This window comes from Perna viridis, chromosome 3 (assembly GCF_037379345.1).
Source record: "Perna viridis isolate PV_CMFRI_1.1 ecotype Kerala chromosome 3, ASM3737934v1, whole genome shotgun sequence".
NCBI lineage: Eukaryota > Metazoa > Mollusca > Bivalvia > Mytilida > Mytilidae > Perna > Perna viridis.
Window position 1 is genome coordinate 13,662,029 of NC_142447.1, and position 26,015 is coordinate 13,688,043.

Consider the following 26,015-nt stretch of genomic DNA (forward strand, 5'->3'; position numbering starts at 1 on the left):
TGTCTCGCTTAAGATTTAATTAGGTAGACCTAGGGTAAGGGACATTACTATTAAAATCAGTGATATATGTATGTATATTATTCAATTTCACAAAAGCCTTTCAAGCTTTCCTTTGAAACAGAATGAAATCAGTCCAAGTTATTATGATGTTTACATGAGATTGATGTAAAATGGTCAATACAAACATTTCCAATGATTTGTGAGAGTTGTGTCCCTTACCCTAGATCTTCCTCCTTAATGACGAACGTAAAGTATAATGGCATACCACTGTTCGTCTGCACGTTCACCCGTCCATCAAAGCCTTGTACATGTACGATGACTGAAAAAAAAAGGTTTTTTTATAGCATTTGTTACATGTATATAGACTAACAACTTCCTTCCATGTTTGATCGTTTTTCGTTTTTGAGATATTCGTCCTTAATTGCCCAAATTAGAATGTCATTTCAGTAGCATGTGTTATAGCATAACATTGTGTTTTTATTAGACCTGACCATTCAAATAATGGAATCAGTGTAAGAATACACGTGTTCTCTCTTAAATTAAAAAAAAATCAGACGAAACGTCTTTAATTTGGACAAAATATTTATCGTGTTTGTGAAGTTGAAAAAAAAATTATGAACAGAATGTTTTGTACACCTACTTTGTGAACGATTTTACAATATTCTTTTTCATACAAATAACAAAATAAGCATCATATTGGTATTTCGACTAAAGCCATGATCAAAGGCGATAGTCCTATTAAACAAAACAAAAATATTTTGTACTAAAATGTTTACTATCTTTACTATCTCCCCTTTGAACTGTAGTGTAATTCATTGTGATTGTGGTACTATATGTATGAGTTGCTTGGAAAACAGAGATTGTTTAGATAACCATAGTATTTTGATGGCAAATTCTGTGTCATCAGGTATCAGGTTTATAATTGTAGCACCTAAAAAGATATTTACTACAACCTCTGTATTTGTAAAGGCCCCGTGCAGGTCCGGGTGTCAAAAGAATAGGCCTGCAGCAGCGCTAAGCTTGTCGTAAAAGGCGACTAAATAGTGCTCAGAACCCTAGCCGGGGGCTATGGCGCTCTGTCCACAGAGCAACTGGGATGTGTGCCCCAGGTGGTGGAATGGGATACCCCTGGCGTGTTACATGCTGGGGTTGTCAGGCTATAATACGGAAAACTCCTCTTCATATTGTGGGAAAGAACTTATCATTACCTTTTTATGTAAAGATTTTTTTCCAGACACAGCATGTAATTTATTTCGTGAACATTTTTTACAATTATCGATATTCAGACGATTTTCTTGAGTTGAGACGTAAGCCGGTTCTTGGGATGGAATTTAAAATGCTTTATTTCATTCTGAAACTATTAAAAATTAACTCGAAGTTGAAAAGACAGAAACTAATCGTAATATAATAATATCTATAATTTGTTCTTAACCAAATAAACAAAAAAGTGAAACGAGACTTAAATTGAGGCTAAAGAACTTGTTTACGTTAAAACCAACAAATCACCTGTACTTTACGTGCTCGATCATTGAATTTAATTTCAAAAGTTCTTTTATGCGATCGAGGTGTTTTCAAACCGTGTCAAAATTCGATCAATTTTAGTTTATTTAACTTACCAATCGTAGCATGCAAATGTTCAAACTTAATATATCATAATGTATACCAAATATAATAAAGAAAAGAATTTCTTTTACGAAATGAAAGGAACAAATGCTTCTGTTAAATATATGGTTTTGAATATACATTCTTTCATCAGGTCATGTGCTTTTCACTTGAAACAAGATACGAGTAATAGGAAAATGTATCTTTGACAGGAGGAAAATTGGTCCATCAGTGACAGTAAGTAGTGTTTCCTGTTTCATTTTAAGCTTGCGCACTCTATTTATTGTGTATCTGTTTTTACAAAGCTTTTTTCGTCCTTGAAATTCTCGGCTTGCACCATTTTTTTCCCATTTTATCGGTATATGAAGTTTTGCTGTGGGAGTTGTATGGTATTCCTCCATTTATCCATTCATTCGTCCGTTCGTCCGTTAAAAACATTTCTTTGTCACTTCTTATCACAGCTCTTTGATATTTGGTAGAACCTTTTATTATATTAGTACGCCATATAAAATTTCAGACTATTGCGACAACAGCTTTCTTTTGGAGGACCTAGTGTATATTAAGACTTACTGGTAACCCGGTAATTTTAGAGCTGAAATTGGTTTGATATATTTAGCTATGTGTGTTGACAAGAGGAAAAAAATATTCGCCCTTCTGAAGCGCCTGCGTTCTCCATTTATTTCAGTGGCGTTTCTGTGTAATCGTTTAGCTCCTAAATCCTCCGTGTTTCTTGTTTCTTCCCATCCGTCGGTCACCCTGTTTGTTATTCACGGTCGTGTTTTTATGACTGTGGTAAATATTGTATATGTTAGGAGTCTTTATTTGTAATTTGGACAACAGTTGTCGAAATATAAACACATTTTTGTCAATGGATTTAACCTCATATGAAACCTTGTTATGTCTCCTTATTCTAAGTAAATTAATATTTCTGATATGTCCATCCTGTCTCGTGCTTAGGGTTTCGTAAAAGCCATCCAAAAATACACAATACTTATACCTATTTATTAACCAAATGTTACTTAGTTTTTTTTCCTTTCTACTAGTGCAACGCGGGTCATCAGCATTGCGCACAATGTCCTGCTAAAAATTTATATTATATATTTAGATTAAGATATAACTTTCTTGTATATGCAAATAAGATTTTATTTAAACCCTATATCGTCTACTTTATATCACACCCCTAGACCTATATCGCATACCTTATATCGCATCCCTTCACAGACCATACCTGAAGTATGGTTAAAATATATGATGTAATGAACATGACATCTTGAAGATACAAATGTACTTATCCAGTAAGAAATATGTACCAGAAAAAGCTTCGTAGATTCGTCATGACATGCCCTGCAAAAATTGTCTCATGCTGATACAAAATGTAAGCTTGCCAACAGATACGTAGTAGATCTGGAAGCGTTATAGGGTCTATTGAAGATTGCATATTGATTTTAGTAAACAAAACGACATAACAGAATCCTGTTTGTTTTTTCTTCAGGCCTTTCTAAATAATGTCGGGACTAATGACCAACAAACTTGACCTGTTGTTCAGGGCTTTGACCGAAAATAGCCCCATCACAAGAGATTTGATCGTAGATGCGAAGAAAGAATACAACAATTTACGGGTAAGAATTACATGTACAAATGTAAGAACAACAAAAAATTTTCACTTGACATTTGAAATATTTTGGTTCAAAAGTCAAGTGAATTGAGTCTCTTTGGGTTTCTCTTTATATCATGTAACTAAAGGTGAATTTGCACGTGAGGTTCACGATGATTTCATGCTGAATTGGTACAGTTCGTGTGAAACACATAATATTCACCTCAGGGTTACTCTTTCCCTGTGTACATATCCTGATATATTATACGTTTTTTCTATTGGATAACCATTATGTGCTATTTTGGTCTATCCGCCCCCTAAAAAATCATTCGTAGTTTAAAATGATTTGTAGTTACGATATATCATCACGGTTTATTACCCCGATATATCATTCCATAAAGATATGCACTATGTATCTCCCTCTTGACCGGAAATGCCCTTTTTTGTGATGTAAACGGTATACATCTCGTCTTGTCTGTATTTCAGTCGTATACTTTTCCGTTCAATATTCGATTAGAATATTTTCAATGCAATGAATGATTAAAGATATTGTATGTAATTGAAGAAAAATTGTATCCATGACTTGTGTTAGGTATGAAGTATATTCCAGTGATGATATTCTACATTTTCACCTTTAATGACATTGACTTTTAATATACGCATGCTTATAAAGTGGTTGGTCTCATTTGTGTAAAAATCAATGACTATCACACAATCAAGCATCTTCAAGATATTCCAAATCATTTTCTATTGCAAGATCATTTGATATTTCAGTCTTAACGGTTAAGTGTCAGTCTCTGCAAGAATCAGGCAGTTGGTGAAACAATGTATGAAAAAAACTTAAGATTTTCTATATCACTTTGGTAAATAGATAATGATTGATTGTTGGGGTTTAACGCCCAAGCAGCGGTATTTCAGCTATATTCTGGCGATGAACATGAAATGATGATGATGTTGAAATGAAAAGAGGAATGAGACACAACGATAATAAGATCGACAAAATTTGATTACCACTAGAAAAAGGCAGGGATGGGTAAGGATGGGCAATTTAGCCTCCTGTGGCGGAGCCAAATGGTTCCTACTCCGGAAGAATACGGAAAACCTGACCGCAAACCATAGTAGTGCACCGTGTTGGGAAAGATGCCACGTTCCTCGCACGTTAAAGAACCCTGCTGTGGTATTCGATAGGAGTAGGAACCTTTGCACTCCGCCACAGGAGGCTAAATTGCCCGACCTTACCCATCCCCCCTTTTTTCCAGTGGCACTCAAAATTTGTCGACCCTATTATCCTTGTGACCCATCCTTTTTTTTTCATTTTATGTTCATTTTATCATCCATTTCATGTTCATTGTCTGAATATAGCTGAAATATTGCTGCTCGGACGTTAAACCCCAACAAACAAACCGTATTATAGCCTGTCAACCCCAGCATGTAACACGCCAGGGGTATCCCATTCCACCACCTGGAGCACGCATCCCAGTTGCTCTGGGCAGAGCGCCTAGCCCCCGGCTAGGTTTCTGAGCACTATTTAGTTGCCTTTTACGACAAGCTTAGCGCTGTTGAAGGCCTATTCTTTTGACACCCGGACCTGCACGGGGCGGTAAATAGATAATAATCCTTGAGTGTAATATTATTGTCAGACCTGTGGGTTTTCGATATGCATGTTTTAACTTCAAATTTTTCTGATTTTGTCTTATTCTTGCAAAAACTTACACTTTAAGTTAATGATTGAAAATAGGACACTTCATCGGACGTCAAATAATACCAAGCCGCGTCCTGGACTAATAAATCAATGCACATATAAAAATAATCGTGAAGACCATAAAGGACCATTTAAATTCTATAGCACCTTTGAAAAGATAAAATTTATTGATTTCAATGTCTATGATCGTTTTTGCCCGTTTTCTGAGATATGAAAAGTATTACAACCTATCAATTTAAATTTGGACTCCAATGCTAAACAAATTAACAAATTGGGAAGAAAATTATTCCATCTTTCTGGATACCATAGGAAAAGAAAGACAATTTTAAAGCATTCAGGATAAGTGGAATTGTGCTGAAATCCAGATTATTTTAAATCATTAAACCATTTTGCTAAGTTTAAAAATATCACTCTTCGATCTGCTTTCATGTGATCACATAGACAGACGGACTGACAGAAATACAAAATAAAAACGGAGGCATCCACTTCGTGTGGTAGGATATAAAGAAAGTCTGTCTAGTAATTGGTCCAGAAAAGATATAAATAGTAACTTGTATATAGAAATCTGCTTTCTTTATCTGATTGATGTGATACAACGAAGAAGTTATATGGCTTGTTTTTTTCTACAGGATACTGTCGCCTGACAAGTACATTTGTACCAACACCAAAATAGATTGAACTAACAATCGAATTATGTAAAAACTGAATTCAATTGCGAATGATGACTTGCAAAGCTTTTATAAACTACTACTCTTTATTCCTACGGTACGAAAATAATTTCTATTAAAGATATCTTTGCGATACGAATATCTAAACAATTTTCTTTATATACGTAATATATATGATAAATGGACTTCTAAACAATAGAATGAACCATTTAAAAGACGGATTTGTCTGTGATGAAATTTACTTTTATGATTATTGTTATTATTTTTATTTACTCTAATGTTCGGCGGTATAACCGGTAACAGGAAGGAGTCATGAAAGCTATGCCACTTATGAACAGAAAAAGTGGTTTAATTGTTCTAATTAATGTCCATTTTGAATCGTTATTTTAGTTCCGGTATACGATGCGGTGAATTTAATATAATGACTGGGTTAATACACTGTAGTCTTGTTAATGTATTTCGTTAAAGCTATACTTTGCAATGATCACTAAAAATTACTCTTATCATAAAGCTAACATTTTTAACGTGCATAACTTTTTCAAAATTAATTCTGAAAAATAAAATTCTCTAAAAATCTTATCACGCAATGAACGTGTTTTACTCCCCTTTGGCGTTCTTTCTGGGGTTGCCCAGCATTTGTTCACTTATCCTACAGGGATACAGATGGGTTTAAGTATGCGGAAACTCGATTGAAAATGATGACTCGTTTAGACATAATTTATGTTCGTGTTCTTTCGATTTATATGTTATTTTTTTGCTTTTGTGTCCGTTCTTTGAGTTCGATTTTTTTGTATTTGTATTGTTTTTGTTGTTTATTGTTCTTTTCTTTGTTGTGTTTTTATTTTGTTTTTGTTTTTGTTTTTTTTTTTTTCGTTTTTATTTTTGCCCTGTCTGTGCCCCTTCACTTTCGTAGTTTTGGTTTAGGAAATTATTGCGACGAAAATTGGGTTGTAATTGCGAAAATTGAAACTTGCATTATTGAATCGTTAGTGTTTACTCAATATTGTAATTTCTCAATATCGCAAGAATATAATTTTATTCTTGCTCAATGTAGCAAAAGTCGCAATGATTAATGCACGCACACAGTATCAAACCGTATTTAAAAAAAAACAAACAAACAAAACAAAAAACAAAAAAAACTTTTTTTCATTTAGTCACCCTTTCAACTTAGTTCTCCATTTGCTTTTCGAAAAGTAAATGCAATCATGCATTAAACAAATTTGTAATTAATATACATAATCATGTAGTATGTACTTTGTCAATATCTTTAAAGTGAATCCCACTCTTGACATCACCTGCAAATGAAGTTCAACAGAACCTATTCACCATAGATACTCAGTTCAATCTTTGATGGTTACAGTATGGCTGTAGTCTAATAAAAGAAAACCTATTCAAACACATTTTACTCGGCGCTATTGGCAATAACACATTTCAAAGCTGCATTCCCCTTTTGTATAAATTGTTTTAAGGCCATTACTGGTCGCGTTTAGAACAAGGAGAAATACCATTTAATCATAACAGAGAATGAATGTCGTCTTATAATAAATGACTGATTATATAATGCTTACTTTTGTACTTTCCCTTTTGGTAATGGCTTAAACATTCATTTGGATTCGCATTAAATTGATTGTCAAAGCCTATTACAAAGTGATATTCCTCGAGTTTTATGTAAGCTCAGTTAATTCTCGGTTAGAAAAAGTACATTTAGAACGAAGCTGTTGAAAATTCCATTGAAACACTATTGAGAACATTTAACGTGGATAGAGCAAACACTCTGCTGCATTCAATTAAACGTGAATTGAACTTTCATTTGTACACGAATAGGCTGAAAAATTGAAAACAACAAAAGTTAGATTTAGAATAAACTGCATATGACTCCGCCAGATTCCTTGCAATATGCCACGAGTGTTCACCAAATACATTTGGCGAATTCAGTAATTAAAGGAGGTAGACATAGGGTGAGGGACATAACTCTTGAAATCAGTGATATTCAATTTCACCAAAGCTTATCAAGCATTCATTTGAAACAGAATAAAATAAATCCAAGTGACTTTGATGCTGATGTGAGATTGATGTAAAAAAAAAGTTCCAGCTATTTTTAAGAGTTGTTTCCTGACCATTGAGTAAATCAAATTATTGTAAACTGCGAGTTTGGTTGGTTTTTGTTACACAACAAAAAATGTACTACTATAATGATACAAATTGTATAACAAATCATGATAAGATGTAGCCTGTGGCCTTTGACAGGAAGTGCAAGAATGTCCTCTTAATATGCTGTAATCTGAAAACCCATGCACTTGGCAGTACTGATCTGGCAGGAATTAGTTTACCTACCCCACGAAAAAAGCATTCTGTTTTTTGGGGATAACTGTTTTGGTAACTGAGGCTTCATTCCTTGTATTGCACATGATAGAACCTCTTGGTGATCGATTTTACTTCCTATTTCGAAAGTTTTGGTTTTTATTACTCTTTATACTATTAAGTTTTGAATTCAGATCTTCCTACATACCACCAGTGCAGGTCCGGTGTCAAAAGAATAGGCCTGCAGCAGCGCTAAGCTTGTCGTAAAAGGCGACTAAATAGTGCTCAGAACCCTAGCCGGGGCTAGGGCGCTCTGCCCACAGAGCAACTGGGATGTGTGCTCCAGGTGGTGGAATGGGGTACCCCTGGCGTGTTACATGCTGGGGTTGTCAGGCTATAATACGGAAACCTGACCGCAAACCATAGTGGTGCACCGTGTTGGGATATATGCCATGTTCCTCGCACGTTAAAGAACCCTGCTGTGGTATTATTCCGGAGTAGGAACCATAGGGTTCCGCCACAGAAGGCTAAATTGCCCGACTCAACCCACCTCTCCCTATTTCCAGTGGCAATTAAAATTTGTCGACCCCCCATTGTCCTTGTGTCCCATCCCTTTTTTCATTTCATCATCATTTCATGTTCATTTTATCATCCACTTCACGTTCATCGTCTGAATATAGTTGAAATATTGCTGCTCGGACGTTAAACCCCAACAAACAAAACAAACAAAATCTTCCTACATACATTGTATTTGATTCTAATGCTGCGGATGAGAGACTACACCTTGAAACGTGTGTACAGCATATCTAAATTTGTGATGTATATTATTTATTTCGTATATATATTATTCAAGGTAATGCGTTATTTTTTTTCAGAATTAGGTGCAATGTAAATTCAAAAGTATTGCGTGATGTTTGAAAACAAAAAAAATGCGACTGGCAGTTATTAAAATTCGCACTCTGGTATTTTGGACAAAAATAATGTAGGATTTTTATAAAAAAATTAAAAACCGCATTTTTTTACTAAAGGACAAAATCGCAATAATTAATTACATGCAATATTTTTTCCAAAAAATGTATACTTTTTTCATTCTTTCAGATAACGGCTCAAAATGGGGAACGATTAAGTTCAAAACAGACCACTGCTCGCAGAAAAGAAGCATCTGTTGTAAAATGTCCGAACTGTAACGTTGCAATTGATACTCAACAAGATCTCATAAATGAAATCAGACAACTACAAACAGAGCTCAACCTCAAAGCTCAAATGTGTACCGATTTGCAAGATCAACTCAGACGCCAACAGATTGAGCACGGTGTAAATAAGTAAGTATTGTCTATCATTATACATTTGTTTTGATATACACATTGTGATCCAGGCTATTATTTGCTCAATTTTGCCCGAATTTAGTAGGAAAGTACGAAAATTTTCAAAAAGGGATTCCTTACCCGAAACCCGCCTCTGGATCCGCAAGTGAAGCTTATGGTAACCCTTTTACAGTTCATTGCTTTCAAGGCAAAAAAAAAAGAACGATCTGAATGTTTTGTTTTAGCCTCATTGTTTCGTGTCAATAAATATGAAATTGTTATTTGACTGTTAACAAATTGCAGTTCATCCCATATCTTATTTCTTATACACATAATAATATTAGACAGGTGTTACATGTAAGAGGATGTAGTTGAATATATAAAATTTTATTAATGTGAAATGTTCTTTTTCCTACTTTTTCTTGTTTAACTTCTAATCTGTTAACGTTTTCTTTATTTCGCCTTTAATTGAAAAGAAAACCACCTCGCTTCCCCCATTTTTCTAGGCTTCTTGATGCTTCTTGTCACTTCTTGATGCTTGTCGTTACTTATTGTCACTTCTTGTTGCTAACTAGTGGGAGCGCTATTACTTAGTGTTTCTGGCTAAAATGACCATTTTATTTTTCGAGGGTGGGGCCTGGGATTTTGTGTCAAGTTAGAAATTTTTTTTCGGTAGCAACCGAAGTTATTTTTTTATTTGAAAATTTACATTGTTAATTATAAATTATTGGGGAAATATTGAATCATATTTTTGTTCTGTCTATGGCTGAATATTTTTTTTTCTTTTTTGCTCATAAAAGTAATGTTCGTTTTTTCTAGTGTTTTATGGAAGACCATTTAATAAACGTATTTTAGTCAAGTAGATGCGAAACTATCTTGCTCTGTATGTAAGGTTCCGCAGGATGTAACTTCCTGTCAGACAGAAATCAGACTCTCGGTGTTTCCAAGACTATCACTTTATTTCGCATTATATACCGTAATGAGGACTTCGTCCTCTATAAATGAGTCGTGCAATTTTATTTCAGTGAGTTTGCCCATTTTACAGACCTAAATGACCCGAACAGAGCCCTGAAGGTCGGAGAGATGTATAGCCAACTATATGATAACCAATGGACAGAAGCCTACCAATATCTTGACAACACTGCAAATCTACGAGAGGACAAAATTCTAGAAATTCTCCAACGCATTATAAGGGTAACTTATTTCTTAGCTTTTTATAAGGCAATTCCATTGGATGTTTGGTGCCAGTAGTAGCTCGGGGGGGGGGGGGCTTGCTGGGTTTCAAAAATGAAATGCGCTAAATTCCTGAACGCCAGAATTTGAAAACAATGTTATATTGGCGCACCATTGTTCGGAGCATAGTACTTTATACGAGTACGTTTTATAACAGAAATTTTAAGCCGTACATGAAAGAATTAAAGAATCATCTAAAGGTAGGCGTCAGTGGGAAACACTTACAATGTACAAATATACCGAAACAAAGACGAGCAAACATTTAAGAATTTTCTTTCAAAAAGACGCCCCGATAAGCCGTCATTCTTAGTTAAGTTTCTTGAGTTTTCTGATGCTTATGGTCACGAGTCACGTGTTAATAATCGGTTCGTCAAAACAAAATGAAACAGTATGGTACTTTCTGAAAATACGTGTTACATCGACCTCAATGAATGAAAGGAACTTCAATGGAGAATTTAGACACGGAAATATACTGTTTATCCGGAACTATGGGAAATTTCATTTTGATCCCGACCGAATGATAATTTCTCTCCTCGGAATGCATTGGTCAATAGAACTTATAGAACTACGGGATACTTTCTTTTGAAAATGCAAATTAAAAGTTAGTGGGAAGATGATTATTATACGACATTGGTAATAATCTGCAGCTGAGTTTGGATTTATAAATCGATAAAAACATACTCGAAGCGCTAATGATGGGAAAATTCAGATACTTCAAAATCCAATTATATTGTCTAAACTTAGAAACAGGAAATATAACGATCAAAGAAAAACAAGACATCAAACAAAAAAACTAAAGCACTAGCAGTATGTACTCTTACAAAAAAGGGGGAGTTACATCAAGTGCTTCGGAAAGGCATGTATTGAATGTTCTGGTAAGCCAGCGGTATCCGCCTTACTGCAGGTGATTTAAATCCGGTAAGAGTATATAAATCTGACTGAGCATGAAATATGATTCTTGTTTTATTCGTACATATACAGTGTACGTAAGATATTCTATTTGTAATTATTTTTCAATCTAATATATATACTTTTGTAAATGTTTTGTCTTAATTAGTTTGACGGAATTTTTTAAATTGAAACAATACCACCGCAGGTAAAAATAAAAGGTTATTTTAATAAAAAAAAATATGACATGAGAAGAAGCATAAGTTAGGTAGACGTGGGAATTGGTCATTAAATGAAAAAAAAATTGGTTAATCAAACTAATTGGATCCGTTGAAGTTCGAAACGTATAGTTGCCTTGTTTGTCTTTTACCAAGGCTAGTCAATATTTTAATTGGCGCTTCAGAGCATCAATGATTTCAATACTTAAGGCTTCTGCACTTACATTCTAAGCTGGTCACTAGTTCAGCTTCCACATTAAAGCACCAAAAGATTCCAGGCCTTGGTAGTTCTCCGCACTTTACTCTTTCGGGCTGCAAGCCTATGTAGTGTTTTGCTTGGTAACATCTTATAAATTAGTAAGTCCTAATTGCACTTAATAATACAAACCTTCGCAAACAGAAACCTCTAAAAGTGCAATTATACAGAATACGTAGAAATCGAATAGTGAATTAAACAAGTTGTTTATCATTATCTTTGATATGCCGAAAAGTTTCATCACCGTTTAAGCCGATTATGCTTCTAAAAGAAAATTTAACAAAATACCAGAAAAGTAGTTGAGAGTTGTTACTCTAAAAGTGATAACAACTAACAGAGATTTTCTTTTTTTCTTACACAATTCCCTAATTTGAAGGAAGCTTTAAATTGCTCAGATTATTTAAATAGGACCAACGTTCTCTTGTATTATGCTGTTCCATGTAACAGTCTGTTTAATATTTTATTTAGTAATCAAATTTAATTGTTACCTGTAGTCTAGTGGTAACGCATTTATTTCGACTGTTGTAAATCGCACATGCGTTACCTGGGCCTTTCGAGACATAATCCTATCCGCCATGGCACACAGCATGAATTTGTACCAATGAAAGTCAACAGTTTGGAAACAAAATTAAGGTACTTGAAAATATTTTCCGGAGACTTTTTTTTCTTCAAACTAGGAAGTTCGAGTCCGGTATAATGTTTTGACTGGGATGAGGGTTGCTTGTGTTTACTTTGTGTTTGTGTTGTTAGGATATGCATCCTTCATCCTTGTTTTTCTTTTTTTTTTTATGTTTTCATTTTTTTTTAAGTCGCTAATATTGTTAGCGACTTCTTGCACTCGTAATTTCAGTACTTAATATTCGCATATGTTTCGCATGAAGATGTAGTTATACGCCGCCACGTAATGCTGCAGATCCTCACCGTGTTTACCGCCATAGCGTCACAGTACTAGCTTCATACCAGATAAAAATGTACCTCTTAAGTATCATACGCGTGTGTTCTACGTGTGTTTCTTGCTTGCACGAGAGCGGGGAGTTTACATAAAATGATCAGTTAGCTTTGAACATTCTCCAGTTTCCGATTCAGGCACTGGGCTCGTTACAGGACTATATAGGTCATATACATTAGCACACCCTGATATTTATGAATATTCATTGCCAGTTGCTTAATCTGGTTGCTAAACTGGTTCCCTGGTCAATATCATAAGCGACCCAATGATTGATTGATTGTTGGGGTTTAACGTCAGAGCAGCAATATTTCAGCTATATTCAGACGATGAGCATGAAATGGATGATAAAATGAACGTAAAATGATGATGAAATGACAAAGGGATGGGACACAAGGATAATAGGTTCGACAAATTTTGATTGCCAGTAGAAAAAGGGAGGGATGGGTAAGGTCGGACAATTTAGCCTCATGTGGCGGAGCGCAAAGGTTCCTACTCCTACCGAATACCACAGCAGGGTTCTAAAATGTGCGAGGAACGTGGCATCTATCCCAACACGGTGCACCACTATGATTTGCGATCAGGTTTTCCGTATCATAGCCTAACAACCCCAGCATGTAACACGCCAGTGGTACCCCATTCCACCACCTGGGGCACACATCCAAGTTGCTCTGTTGGCAGAGCGCCTAGCCCCCGGCTAGGTTTCTAGGCAATATTTAGTCGCATTTTACGACAAGCTTAGCGCTGCTGCAGGCCTATGCTTTTGACACCCGGACCTGCGCGGGGCCATAAGCGACCCAAAGATTGCTATAACGTACCTTTTTTTTTAAATATATCATACACATGTCTATTCGTGTTTTTTTTTTTGTTTTTTTGGCTTGTATTAGAACGGGAAGTTTACATTAAAAGATAAAATGATCGGTTAGCATTGAATTTATGTAATATCCAGTTTCCGATTCAAACACAGGCGTTCGTTACAATTGATTATATAAAGGTCATATATATTATCAGGACACCGATATCTATAAATAGCCATTGCCAGTTGTTTCATCTTGTTCCGAATGATTGAAAACATTCGGGTCATAACGGTTACGAAAGAGTATGCAAGAATATCAAGGGAACCAAGATTTTAGCGGAAGTCGCCCGATTTTAGTTTAGCATATCGCATTTGTACCATTTCGGAAGTTGCCCCGTGCAGGTCCGGGTGTTAAAAGAATAGGCCTGCTGCAGCGCTAAGCTTGTCGTAAAAGGCGACTAAATAGTGCTCAGAAACCTAGCCGGGGGCTAGGCGCTATGCCCACAGATAAACTGGGATGTGTGTCCCAGGTGGTGGAATGGGGTACCCCTGGCGTGTTACATGCTGGGGTTGTTAGGCTATAATACGGAAAACCTGACCGCAAACCATAGTGGTGCACCGTGTTGGGAAAGATGTCACGTTCCTCGCACGTTAAAGAACCCTGCTGTGGTATTCGATAGGAGTAGGAACCTTTGCATTCCGCCACATGAGGCTAAATTGCCCCACCTTATCCATCCCCCCTTTTTCTAGTGGCAATCAAAATTTGTCGACCCTATTATCCTTATGTCCCATCCTTTTTTTTTCGTTTCATCATCATTTCATGTTCATTTTATCATCCATTTCATGTTCATCGTGATTTATAGCTGAAATATTGCTGCTCGGACGTTAAACCCCAACAAACAACAAACAAAACCATTTCGGATGTTGAAGGTAAGCCGGCAAAATCAGTGACAATGACTATTGTACGATTAGCGACTTTGTAGACTTCAATCTTTGATTTTTTTGTGTTGCTTTGTGTGCGTGTCGAAATTGTTTTTGAACTCAAATTTCATAAAATATTTGCGAGTTTAAGTTTTTAAGCAATTGCTAAAATGGGTTTCGTATTGATATGTCTCAAAATAATACTTTAAATAATTAAATTTAAAAATGCACTTATGATTCCAACCAACCTTTCATTATAGAATTTTACAGCAATTATTCAAAGAATCTATAACATTACGTTTTGGTTAATTTTGCCAAATGCACATATTTTTTTCTAGAATGATATGCATATTATATTATCCTTTGTGTATTACGTATGAAGAGTTTAAAAGCTTTTTTTTTTCAGTGTAAATAAGACTGAAAAATGACGATAATAAGGTTGCTTCCGTGCGATTTTTGACATTAATATTTTCAATTTGCTATAAATGTACGTGACGCAACAGTTAAGCAGCTTTAGATATACTTCAAGTGACGAAGAGCGAACTTAAATGAGCCGCAAAATATTTTAATACGAAACTCGCTTTACAAATAGAATATTAAGTTGCTAAGTGATTTGAGCAAAACTTTTAAGTACCTAGTAGAATTAAATATCCGATTTAAGAACTCTCGCACGATAATGCTCGTTTTAGAATTCCCTATTCGGATTTTTAATTATGAAATCCGAATTCGGTTTAAAAAAATGAATTATCCTCCCCAAAGCAATTGACCGTATGCATATATAACGATCACATTGGCGCATTGACCGTTGTATGACACCTTGGTCCGACAGAGTTTCTGAACTTAATGGAATGAAATATACATGCTCGTGATAAATGATTCCAATCATCATTTGATATGAGGTTATAGCAAAAGTGGGCTACTTTATCCCATCGGCTTGACAGGTTCAATAATTGGCTAATCAAGGTTGTTAACAAAATATTTGGAAGATGGCAGCCATAAAAATGTGTATATTGAAGTTATAATTAACATAAGATGTTTGGCGTCAGTGATGAGTCTTGATAAATATTTCATAGCAATTATGGCTTTTGTATGTACAATATAATTTGATTCTGGAGATAATACGGGGATAGTCACAGACTGAGCATAGTTATTAGCATATTTATAGCGAGCGCCGCGAAGCGGTGTGAGCTCTACCGTTATTACGTGTACTTTGTAAATTTCCCTTAAGGTTCCCCATATACTAACGAAAAACAGTCATGTCCCGGAAGTAACAAAAAGTGACTGTCCTCACGGAGAAAATTCATCATTTCCTTCAATCAAACAAATGGAAAAATATAGGTTGAGATTACATATTAGTAAAAATAAATTCATCTTTTCTGATAGTTTTCAAGTCTTTTTCTAATTTGTTTTACTTATTTAAAGAAGTGAATGTTATGTTTATAAAAACTTCCGGAAACACGTGGATGTACGTACGTGTATCTCCGCTGTTCCACTGCTGCTGTTGTCAAGAACCTAACCAGCCTCGGAAAAAATACAACTCCGATTATATTATCAAAATCGAAGCATAGCTTTCTAAGATAGGAAAGGCAATCATTTTCTTGTTTGGAATTTGCAGCTGTCGTCTGAATTTTTGTTTACGTCACATGATGTGTGTAAAATATTCCCAGCATCCGTGGAGAACTGTAGTATTTCCGGTATCTGTACAGATTAACCTGACCGGCAAAACTGAGGAAATGGATGTTGCTAGAGATGCCCTTAATGGATAAAAATGTCAAGTATTGCGAAGTGCTATAAAGTTATTGCCCATTTTGAGAGCGAAGGGAAAGGTGTGTGTGTGTGTGTGTGGGAGGGGGGGTAATGGGAAAAATTGTTCAAGTTATTCATTTATTGAAAAGAAACTCCCCCATTAATTAACAAGACAGATTTTCAAATAGAAACATTGATTTAGCTTGCTGCTTGAATATAAATAAAATATAATGCACTTGCGAATTACAAATTTTCATCCGGGTTGACCCCCCCTTCTTTGTAATGTCCTTTATTATTTTTACGAGTCTCGCACAGACGGTACATGCATGGTAAAGCTCATGGTGTTCGCTGATTTAGGCAATGCCTACCCCATATTAAAAAAATTGCTTATGTAGAAAGCATGATCATAAAAAAGTGAATAGTGACACAGTGATATTGTTTAAAAATTTGATAATGCTTCGAGTTACAGGCTGAGGTATTACAAAAGTTGAAGGCAATATCACTTCCCAAGCACGGTAAATTAATTGAAAATGCCCTTTATATAAACTATTTTGTGTTCGTTTCATCGAAGAATCCGAAAAGGACATAACCAGGTGGTAATGCCCTTCTTGACATTTTAACGCACATTAATGAATACCACGTGACCATTTTTAACTAATAAGAATCTCTAATATGGAATAAAGGGGTTGTAATTCCCTGGCGTGTTTCCGATATTTCTTGAATACCTTAAAAAGCGAAATACATATAAAACGCACACGGAGTACGGTTCATACATGCTCTGCCAATTATTTTTTTAAGATTTGTGAAGTGCCCAGATTTCGTGCCAAAGAAAATGTTTCCGTCCATTTTTAGAGTGGTGTGTGCCGCGTCTGCCCCTATATATGTATCCGCGTCTGGGAGTCTTAAGGAGGTAGATCTAGTGTAGGGGACCTAACTCTTGAAATCAGTGATGTGTTTGTGTCATATTCAATTTCATCAGAGCCTTTCAAGCTTTCCTTTGAAACAGAATGAAATCAGTCCAAGTTACTTTGATGCTTACATGAGGTTGATGTAAAATGCTGAATACAAACGTTCCAATGATTTTTAAGAGTTGTGTCACTTACCATAGGTCTACATCCTTAAGCGACATCCTATATATGTAAAGGGTTTGAAACATGAATGGCTTAAATCTGTCTGTCGGAAATGATGTAAGCATTTTAGAAGTAAACGCTTGCATATAGCGTGTGTCCAAGAGGCCTCGCATAATTACTTTAGTCGCTTGGAACACATCACCCATAACAACATCGTGGTGCATCATCGACAAATTTAATTTGAATACCAAATTGGCAAAGCCTAAAATCATATATCCTCACCGTGCGCTTTTCAAGAACGTAATCATTTACAACAAGAGTGAAGGTCTGGAGTGGTTTTAAGTGTGTTATTGCATTTCAACAAAATGTGAGGTAGACACGTACTTAATTCACAAATAGGAAGATGGATTTCTGGAGACACATCGTAGATATTGTCGCTGAAAAATCAAATATTCGTAAATGACCGTTATTTGATTTATTTGTGTAGAAGGGTCATTGCACTTAATGGGTAGCATAATATATTATAGTCAATATTTATCATCTGAGATTGAATGATGTGTAAAGACAAGTTAAATAATTTAGTATAGTATTAAGTCCTTATTTTGGGTGACAAAACAACTAAATGTAGTTTAGGTCCTTCAACGATTAATTAATAAATTCATAGTACTTGTCCACAAACATTAACACAAATACTGAAACCTTTGTAGATTCAGAATTCTGAAATCAGTATTTTCAATTTTAGAAGTTGCTCATGTGAAATGTGTTTGTTTTGTTTTGTTTTGTATTTTGTTTTGTTTTGTTTATGGCAAAACCAAATATACAAGAAACATTTGCAGTTTCGGATTTAAAAATTGCCAAAAAGGGGGACCTCTGTCTGGTCTTAGGGCGCACTCCCGCGATTTCCATCTTTCTCTGTATAATCAACCAAACCTTTTTCGAGCATCAGCCTCCGCCTATTATACGTTATCCGATGTATACGAAACCAAGTTTTTTTATTCTATTATTGTAGGGAGCTTTCGTATTTTGCGAAGACATTGCAAAATCACAGTTAACAAACCTTGGTGGAGAAATCAGCTGCCCACTCTCAACGGTAAGATGGACCAAAATTTGGAATTGTTTCTACGAAAGTCAAACGAAATACAAACATGTAAATAAAGATGTTTGTACTCCAAGAATAGTACTATACTTACCTCGGAAAAAATGAAAGATTTTGTACAGAACTTTGCAAAACGAAGAAATTCAATTTGCGATTAGAGTAAAGCATTGTTTATAAGATATTCCTGAAAAGGGGACATTTTTTTTTAAAACCATCTTTTTCATACGTATACTTAAAAGTGTTTACTTTCTATTAATGCCTAAAAAACATGTTTTATAAATTCTATGAATAATGTGGGAAAGATGTGGGAAACTATCGATGGGAAAACTCTGCTCACACATGACTACACAATTTTCGTGCGGAGTTAATGCAACCATCAATGTGTTCAATAATTGCTAAAAATGTTCAGAAAACGAAAAATTAGTGGTAAGTCTCTCCATACAAGAGAGATGCCCCATTTTGTCTCTGTAATCATACAAATTTCGTAGGCTCATTGGCCATACAAATGTTTTCAACAATCGACAGTACTATTGTTTATCGATATATGCCGATATTGTGTTTGCAAAAACAGTGATATCTACGCTTAAAATTTATTTAGATCCAACGTTCTGAGCGTGGGGGCAAAAATTATGGAGAGATATAAGAGAAAAAATACCTGAATAGAGGTTCGCAACTCAGTCTACACCCTCATTTTCTTGAGCAGTCAGCTATTCGAGGAAATCAATTGTTAGCAGCATAACAACTACCGTTTGATTGGTTGAAATATCATATCATATATTGCAAATTTCGAAAGGCTTTACACGCGTTTCAATGAGTAACCTCATAAGCAGCATTAGAATCAAACATACGGGAAGATATTAAATTAAAAAAAATGTTTGTATACAAAAAGTACTCAAAACAAAAACTTCCGAAAAAGTAAGCTAAACCTATCACCAGGACGTTTTACCATGTGCAACACAAGGAATTAAGCCTCAGTGTTTTAGGTATTCTAAAAGCTGCAAAATTTGATTAATATGATAAATAAAACCTGATATAATTAGGGGCAAGACAAGTCTGACCACTAGGTTGGTGAATATCCACAGGGACCTTGAAAGGAATGATTGTAGGAGCTAACATAATTTAAATACATGAAATTCCCATTGTTTTTGTGTATTGTGCATATTGTGTGCATGGAGTTGTTGCTATTACTCGTTTCAGAGGCATTAAAAAGAAAACAAATGTAACAACTGTTCAAAACTGTAACAGTTGAACACAAACATTCGTACAGTACTTGTAAACTTCTACATGCTCCGTACACATGTACCCACTTTCGAAATCTTCTATGATGGCATAATGAAAACTGTTAAAACATGGAATCAAATTACATCAGATCATCGGCAAGAAACCTAAATGTACAGGAAAAACGTTTGAATTACAGATAAAATTACCAGCGTAATTTTTTGCAATTACAAAGCGCATTTCTCCAAATTTCCCCAATCGATTCTCATCATTTAAAACGTAATTAACTGGAAAGCGTTTAAAATTTGATTCGTGTACTTTTGGTATCTGTTAATTACGACTAAGATGCTTTTATATTAAAGTGGACAGAAGAAAAAAGAATGGTAATGCTCGAAAATGGGGATACTGTTACCGGGAAGTTGGCTGAATTGACGAAGACGTATCGAAAAACGTCTTCAACAGAATGTGTTCCGAATCTCCAGCGGGTAAATGCAATAATAATTATCAGTTGAAAACTCGTTAACTTATTTTTTTTTAAGGAAAACTGAAAAACTCGCACAATTCTTGAAGGAAAAATACATGTACTTTAATTTCTTTTGCAAGAGTTTCAGCATCAATTAGGATTGTTCTGTACGTTTCATGTTAATTATTAACTACATGCGCAAATCCTTAAAAAGCTTGACGGCATACCCTCCTTCTCTAACAGGAAATAATTCTTGTTTTAGATAAAAGCTACTGAAAAGAAAACCCTACTTCAGTCTTTTTCAGATGCCATTTTGCCGACATTCTTTGATGGAAACGAATACAGAAACGAGTTTGTGGTACGATACGCTGAACGCTGTGTAGCAGTCACGTGGTATATGACTTTACAAGACCCGCCCATGTTTCTTGCGTCAAAAATTATCCGGAAATCAAATTATGATTCAGATTTATTTCGGCCATATACGAAATCAGGAGATAAGTACGACTACCTTGTTTGGCCAGCATTGCTTTTACATGAAAACGGCCCAGTTGTTGTAAAAGGTGTCGCACAGCCATTAGACAGTGCTATTTCACCTTTATCTCTCCGCAGCCAGAAGACGCCCAACCCATCACAATCTTTTCCTGCAAAAAATAGCACAAGACAACCAGATAGTAATAACCCAGCCCTTAAGGGTACGCCATGGGGATCGCCAACTAACGATCCAAACGCACCGTCACCTTCAATAGATTTGCCTCGGACTCCGGTTTCGGTGAAAACGCCACGCGACTCTACAAGAGGTACTCCAGTTGGTGAGCCAATTGTTACTTATCCAACTACTCCTGGAAAAGACCAAGACGCTCTTACAGCTTCCTGGAAACAAAATAAGAATGAAAAATGAAGGAGTTGACTTTTGATCTGATTTAATTTTCCACTATTACAGTTCCACCTGAACTGACTTATGACATGTGTAAAATGTATGTCTAGAACTTACATCTATCTCATTGTATTTTATTTTGTTATAAAAATATGACATATCCCCAACTGAAAGTTAGTTCGACTGCCGTTTTTTAGGCATCCTTTAAATTTAAAATAACCGCCCTCTCCATCCCCCGCAGTTTAAGAAATTGCGCTGGTTAGAATGCTTTTGACTAGTCTTACTGTCCGTCCTATAGTGTCACCTGGATACAACCTTCATTTTTTTTTCTAATTTTGCTCTTGCTTAATTATTTTAATGTTGTTAACCATTAAAGTATGGATTAGATCGATTTTTAAAAAATGGGACCTTTTTCTGGAAGGCGTTTCTGTTAACATCATGGTTTGTTAATTGGATACTTCTTTCATTTTGGTTAAAATTCTTTAATATGGATGATAGTGGTTCGGTATCCATAAAATTTTAAAAAATATATATGGATGTGTAATTAACATATAAAGTGTATGAAGAAATTTCTGGTGTCAAAATACATGATAAAATAAACAATGTGCTGTAAATTCCGTTTTTCGTTGTAACAAAATGTTCATTTCAAATGAACATGTGCAATAACAACAACAACAAAAACAAGAACACACACCACAAAAATCAACAACAACATTTCATAAAGTAATTATTTTAAGCACATTTGCATAACGTTTGTAAACGCATAAGGTATGATTTTCCAATGCCATTATTAAAAACGGTTTGTAAAATGTTTTAGTAGAGATAAAAAGAACTGGTCAAAGAAGAGTAATACATATCTGACAACAAAATACTGGAAAATCGGCATTCTAATATAATGAAAGGAGAAGTTACCAAGACTATGGTACACTGTCCTATCGTTCTACCTATCTATATATATATTATCATATAGATATATAAGCGTTATGGACTTAAGATCAATCATTGTAACTTTCTCTATGGAAGAACGATGTTTTCATATCGTCTAACAGTGTATGTTGGTGCAACCCCACCTTAGCACCTGCGCACTGTCTCTTTTTTTCCGCTGTCGATTCGAGACAAAACAATCATTTAAAAACGTTTACACGACGATTTAACGGCTGAGAGGTTATCTAATTGAAATCCATTATATAAATACACACATTTAACACATACGATGACATAAATATACAAATTTAAATGTTTTTTAATGTTCCATCACTTTAAACGATATATTTGACTACAACGATGACGAACCACATCGTACCATATCAAAATGTGGTATAAAAAATTGTAAAATATGCAACATTCTTATAACCGACCCTTTACAAACAAAACCTTCCATACAAGAAGTCACGATGACTTAAGTTGCAAATCAACAAACTTAATATATGGATTAGAATGCAACTTATGTGGTTTAATATATGTTGGAGAAACGCAAGAACGATTAAATAAAAGAATGTGCGGTCATCGTTCGGGAATTTACACCATCAAATTCCCGACAATTTATAAACACTTTAATCAACAAGGTCATTCAATCCTCTCCAGAAAAAAATTACCATCCTACGAACAGTCCCGTTCTAAGTAAAAACTATCGTAGGGAAAGAGAGGAGTACTGGATACGCAGACTAGGTACTGTAATACCTTGCGGATGCAATGACAACATCAAAAGTATAAGACACCTTTCAAGCCAATATAACAATAACATAAATCTGATGAATTTATTTGACAAAAATCCAAGATGGGAAAGGAGTCATGGCCATCGCCACTATACGTCACCTGAATTACATGATGTCTCCATAGATGGTCTCCCTTTCATACAAAAACCTCTTGGACTTCATCACATTAGAACCAAACTTTATTATGTACCTCTCACTCTACTACACTCCCTTTACAAAACAAGTCTTGACACTCCTGTTTCTGACCCCACCTTATCATTATACAGACTTGTTGCCATCATTTTGGATATTGGTTTCCACAGACTCTTTAAACCAGTTTGTGTGAAAAGTCAAGATGAAGAAAAACGATCATTTCTTCCACTACCGTTTGTCAACAAAGGTATAGATGCAGACAAAGCCGAAAACAACATTGTTTTTGTCTGCAAAACGTTTTATATCCAATGTTTATTATCAGAGGTAGACGTAGAAAATAATAGCAGTGATAAGACATATACTGCTACCACTCTTTCCAAAGAAGAGATTGTGGAAAACCATAAATCTGTACTATCCTCTTTTGGTCTCTCTACCAAGGACGATGATTGTGATTTACCGTCTATGTACTGGATTCCTAAACTTCACAAGAATCCATACAAACAACGTTTCATAGCTGGATCTGCAAAATGTACCACCAAACCTCTTTCAAAACTTTTAACTTCTATACTCACAACTGTCAAAGAGGGTCTACAGTCCTACCACAACAATTGTTACTCCCGTAGTGGTATTAATTCAATGTGGATCCTGAAAAATTCGAAAGATCTTTTGGAGACAATCACTTCAAGACTACTATCTGAATATAATAGCATTAAAACCTATGCTTTTCAACACTGTATACTTCTATTCCCCATACTCAGTTAAAACCCCGACTTAAAAACATTATACATCGTTGTTTTTCCAAAAAAGATGGTACACCTAGATACAAATATATAGTTGTTGGTAGAAATTCCTCATACTTTGTAAGAAATAATTCCAAATCATCTTCCAAATATACAGAGGAAGATGTTTACAAAATGCTGGAATTTTTAATCGACAACATATTTGTCCAGTGTGGTGGACGTGTTTTTCAACAAACGGTCGGCATTCCAATGGGAACAAATTGTGCCCCTTTTCTAGCTGACCTATTCCTTCACTCTTATGAGGCTGACTTTATAGTTGATCTGATCAGAAAGAAAGAATATTGTTTAGCTAGATCCTTCAATATCAGTTTCCGCTATATAGATGACGTGTTATCTTTAAACAATTCGAATTTCGGGGATTTGATACATCGCATCTACCCAAAAGAACTTGAGATAAAAGATACTACAGACACTGTGAAGTCAGCCTCATATCTTGACCTAAACTTAGAAATCGATGGTAAAGGAAAATTATTGACCAAACTTTACGACAAACGTGATGACTTTTCATTCAGAATTGTCAACTTTCCTTTCATCTGTGGCAACATCCCTTCGGCTCCTGCGCATGGAGTGTTCATATCACAACTCATACGTTATGCCAGAGCTTGCCGAAACTACGTAGACTTTTTGTATCGCGCTAGAACTCTAACAAATATGCTTCTGGAACAGGGTTATGTTGCTACAAGATTGAAGTCATCACTACAGAAGTTTTATGGTCGTCATCATGAACTCGTGGATCGTTATGGTGTATCCATCAGCACCATGAAAACTGATTTATTCAACGGGTCATAGTTTTGCTTTCCTCGTTTGTCTACCCCGGACTTGACTTTTTATGAGCAACTCGGCGGGTGTTTCTAGAAAAGCAGAGGACGCTTACCCTACCGGTGCACCTGGTCCATGCTCCCAGTTTTTAGTGGAGTCCGAGTTGCTCATTTACTTTTGTTACTTTGTATGTATGATTTTAGTTACTTTATGTTCTTTGTTGTGTATGTCTGTTTTCCATGTCTGGTCTTTGTCCCTGGATTACATTCTTTTGATTACCGCTATAACCTTGGTTCCCTTGATTACTCTTTTAATCCAACATACGGGGGAGGTAAAACGGAACAGCCGTTATTTTGGCCACGCCTATGGAAATTTTTGTCACAAAAATTATTGTATTTGCCATATTAGAAAAGAAATAATTCATTCTGGGGGCAGATTTGTACATTTGTACACAAAGCACAACATAAGAGTGCGATTTTCGACAAAGCGTACTAGTTGTTTACTAATTCACAATATAGAATTTTACACCGAGCATCACTTGCGAGGCTAACGATAGACGTTTAGCCCTTCAGTCAAACCGGAATAGGTATCAGGCACGAGACCGCAATTAATTTTCAAGTGCATTTCAATATACACATTTGAGCACATTAAAAAAATTCCACAGGCGCAACAAACTGAATAAAACTTCTCTGGCCTAAAGATATGTACAAACAGGATTTTATATATAAATTGTAGAAAATTTTACCATCATTTTCTGAAATTAATACATATAATTCGGAGATGGGGTAAACATGACAAATGAACTGAGTTAAAAGTCCTAACTTTTAACCTTCTTCCACTGAACCAAATCACAACTTTTAGTCAGAATTGATTAATGAAAAAAAATCCCATGTAATTTTAACCTATTTTCTACCAATTAGAGGCAAAACTTCAGCAAATAAGTTTCCAGTAAAAATATGAAAAAATGTGGAAGTACCTACTACCAAAGTTGGAACTATATACAACGAAAACCCAGGGGAATTAATTGTGTTCTCGTACCTATTAAACCGGAATAGGTATCAGACAGGCCTGCAAAAAGGGAAGTGAATTCAAAGTTAAAGTAGCCTTTAAATTGATTTAAAGTTAATACATGCTGTTCAAAAACCAAGAAAAAATAAAAAAAAAGAATTATTTATAGTAATTAGATCCGGTACGCTGAATGATTTATAAAAAAAAATTGACAACCGTTTACCTATCCATTCTCGCCCCTTTCAGCCATCGTCCACTTTTTAACAATGCCTTAGCAAACGTAAGAAAAGTGCGATGCTCGGTTATAGGCTGTGCCTAACTCATATTAGATAGTACACGGATCTCTGTTAAATTCTGCATATACCAGGTAGCTTGTACCATTGATATTGAAATTATTGTTTACTAATTCAGAAACCTTCTGACCATAACATAATAATGGAAGTTCATTCGAAAGATATTTGTCCATACAAAATTCAGGCACTGGTGATTATGGGGTAGAATATCCCAACGAACAAACGATGCTTTTTAAGTCTTTTATGCTACATTTTTATGTAACAATAGTTCTATCTGTATTCAGATCTGTACTTTCGAGAAAACCATACATTCATCATACATATATCAACTAAATACAGAACGATAACTCCTAGTGCAAATTTTATATACAATGTACTTGTTTTTTTTTCAACAATCGATGACAAACTGTAT

General features: G+C 35.3%; 1 protein-coding gene across 1 annotated transcript; it reads left to right on the plus strand.

The window, feature by feature from the left end:
- The first annotated feature begins 1,661 nt into the window (after positions 1–1,661).
- Positions 1,662–21,069, plus strand: LOC148621085 (uncharacterized). The gene is made up of 7 exons (XM_088575126.1): positions 1,662–1,839; positions 3,095–3,221; positions 8,966–9,189; positions 10,197–10,365; positions 18,255–18,335; positions 19,922–20,044; positions 20,318–21,069. Exons 2-7 carry the CDS (start codon positions 3,108–3,110, stop codon positions 20,918–20,920), a joined length of 1,314 nt encoding a protein of 437 aa, XP_088431252.1. The 5' UTR covers positions 1,662–1,839; positions 3,095–3,107; the 3' UTR covers positions 20,921–21,069.
- Positions 21,070–26,015: the final 4,946 nt, after the last annotated feature.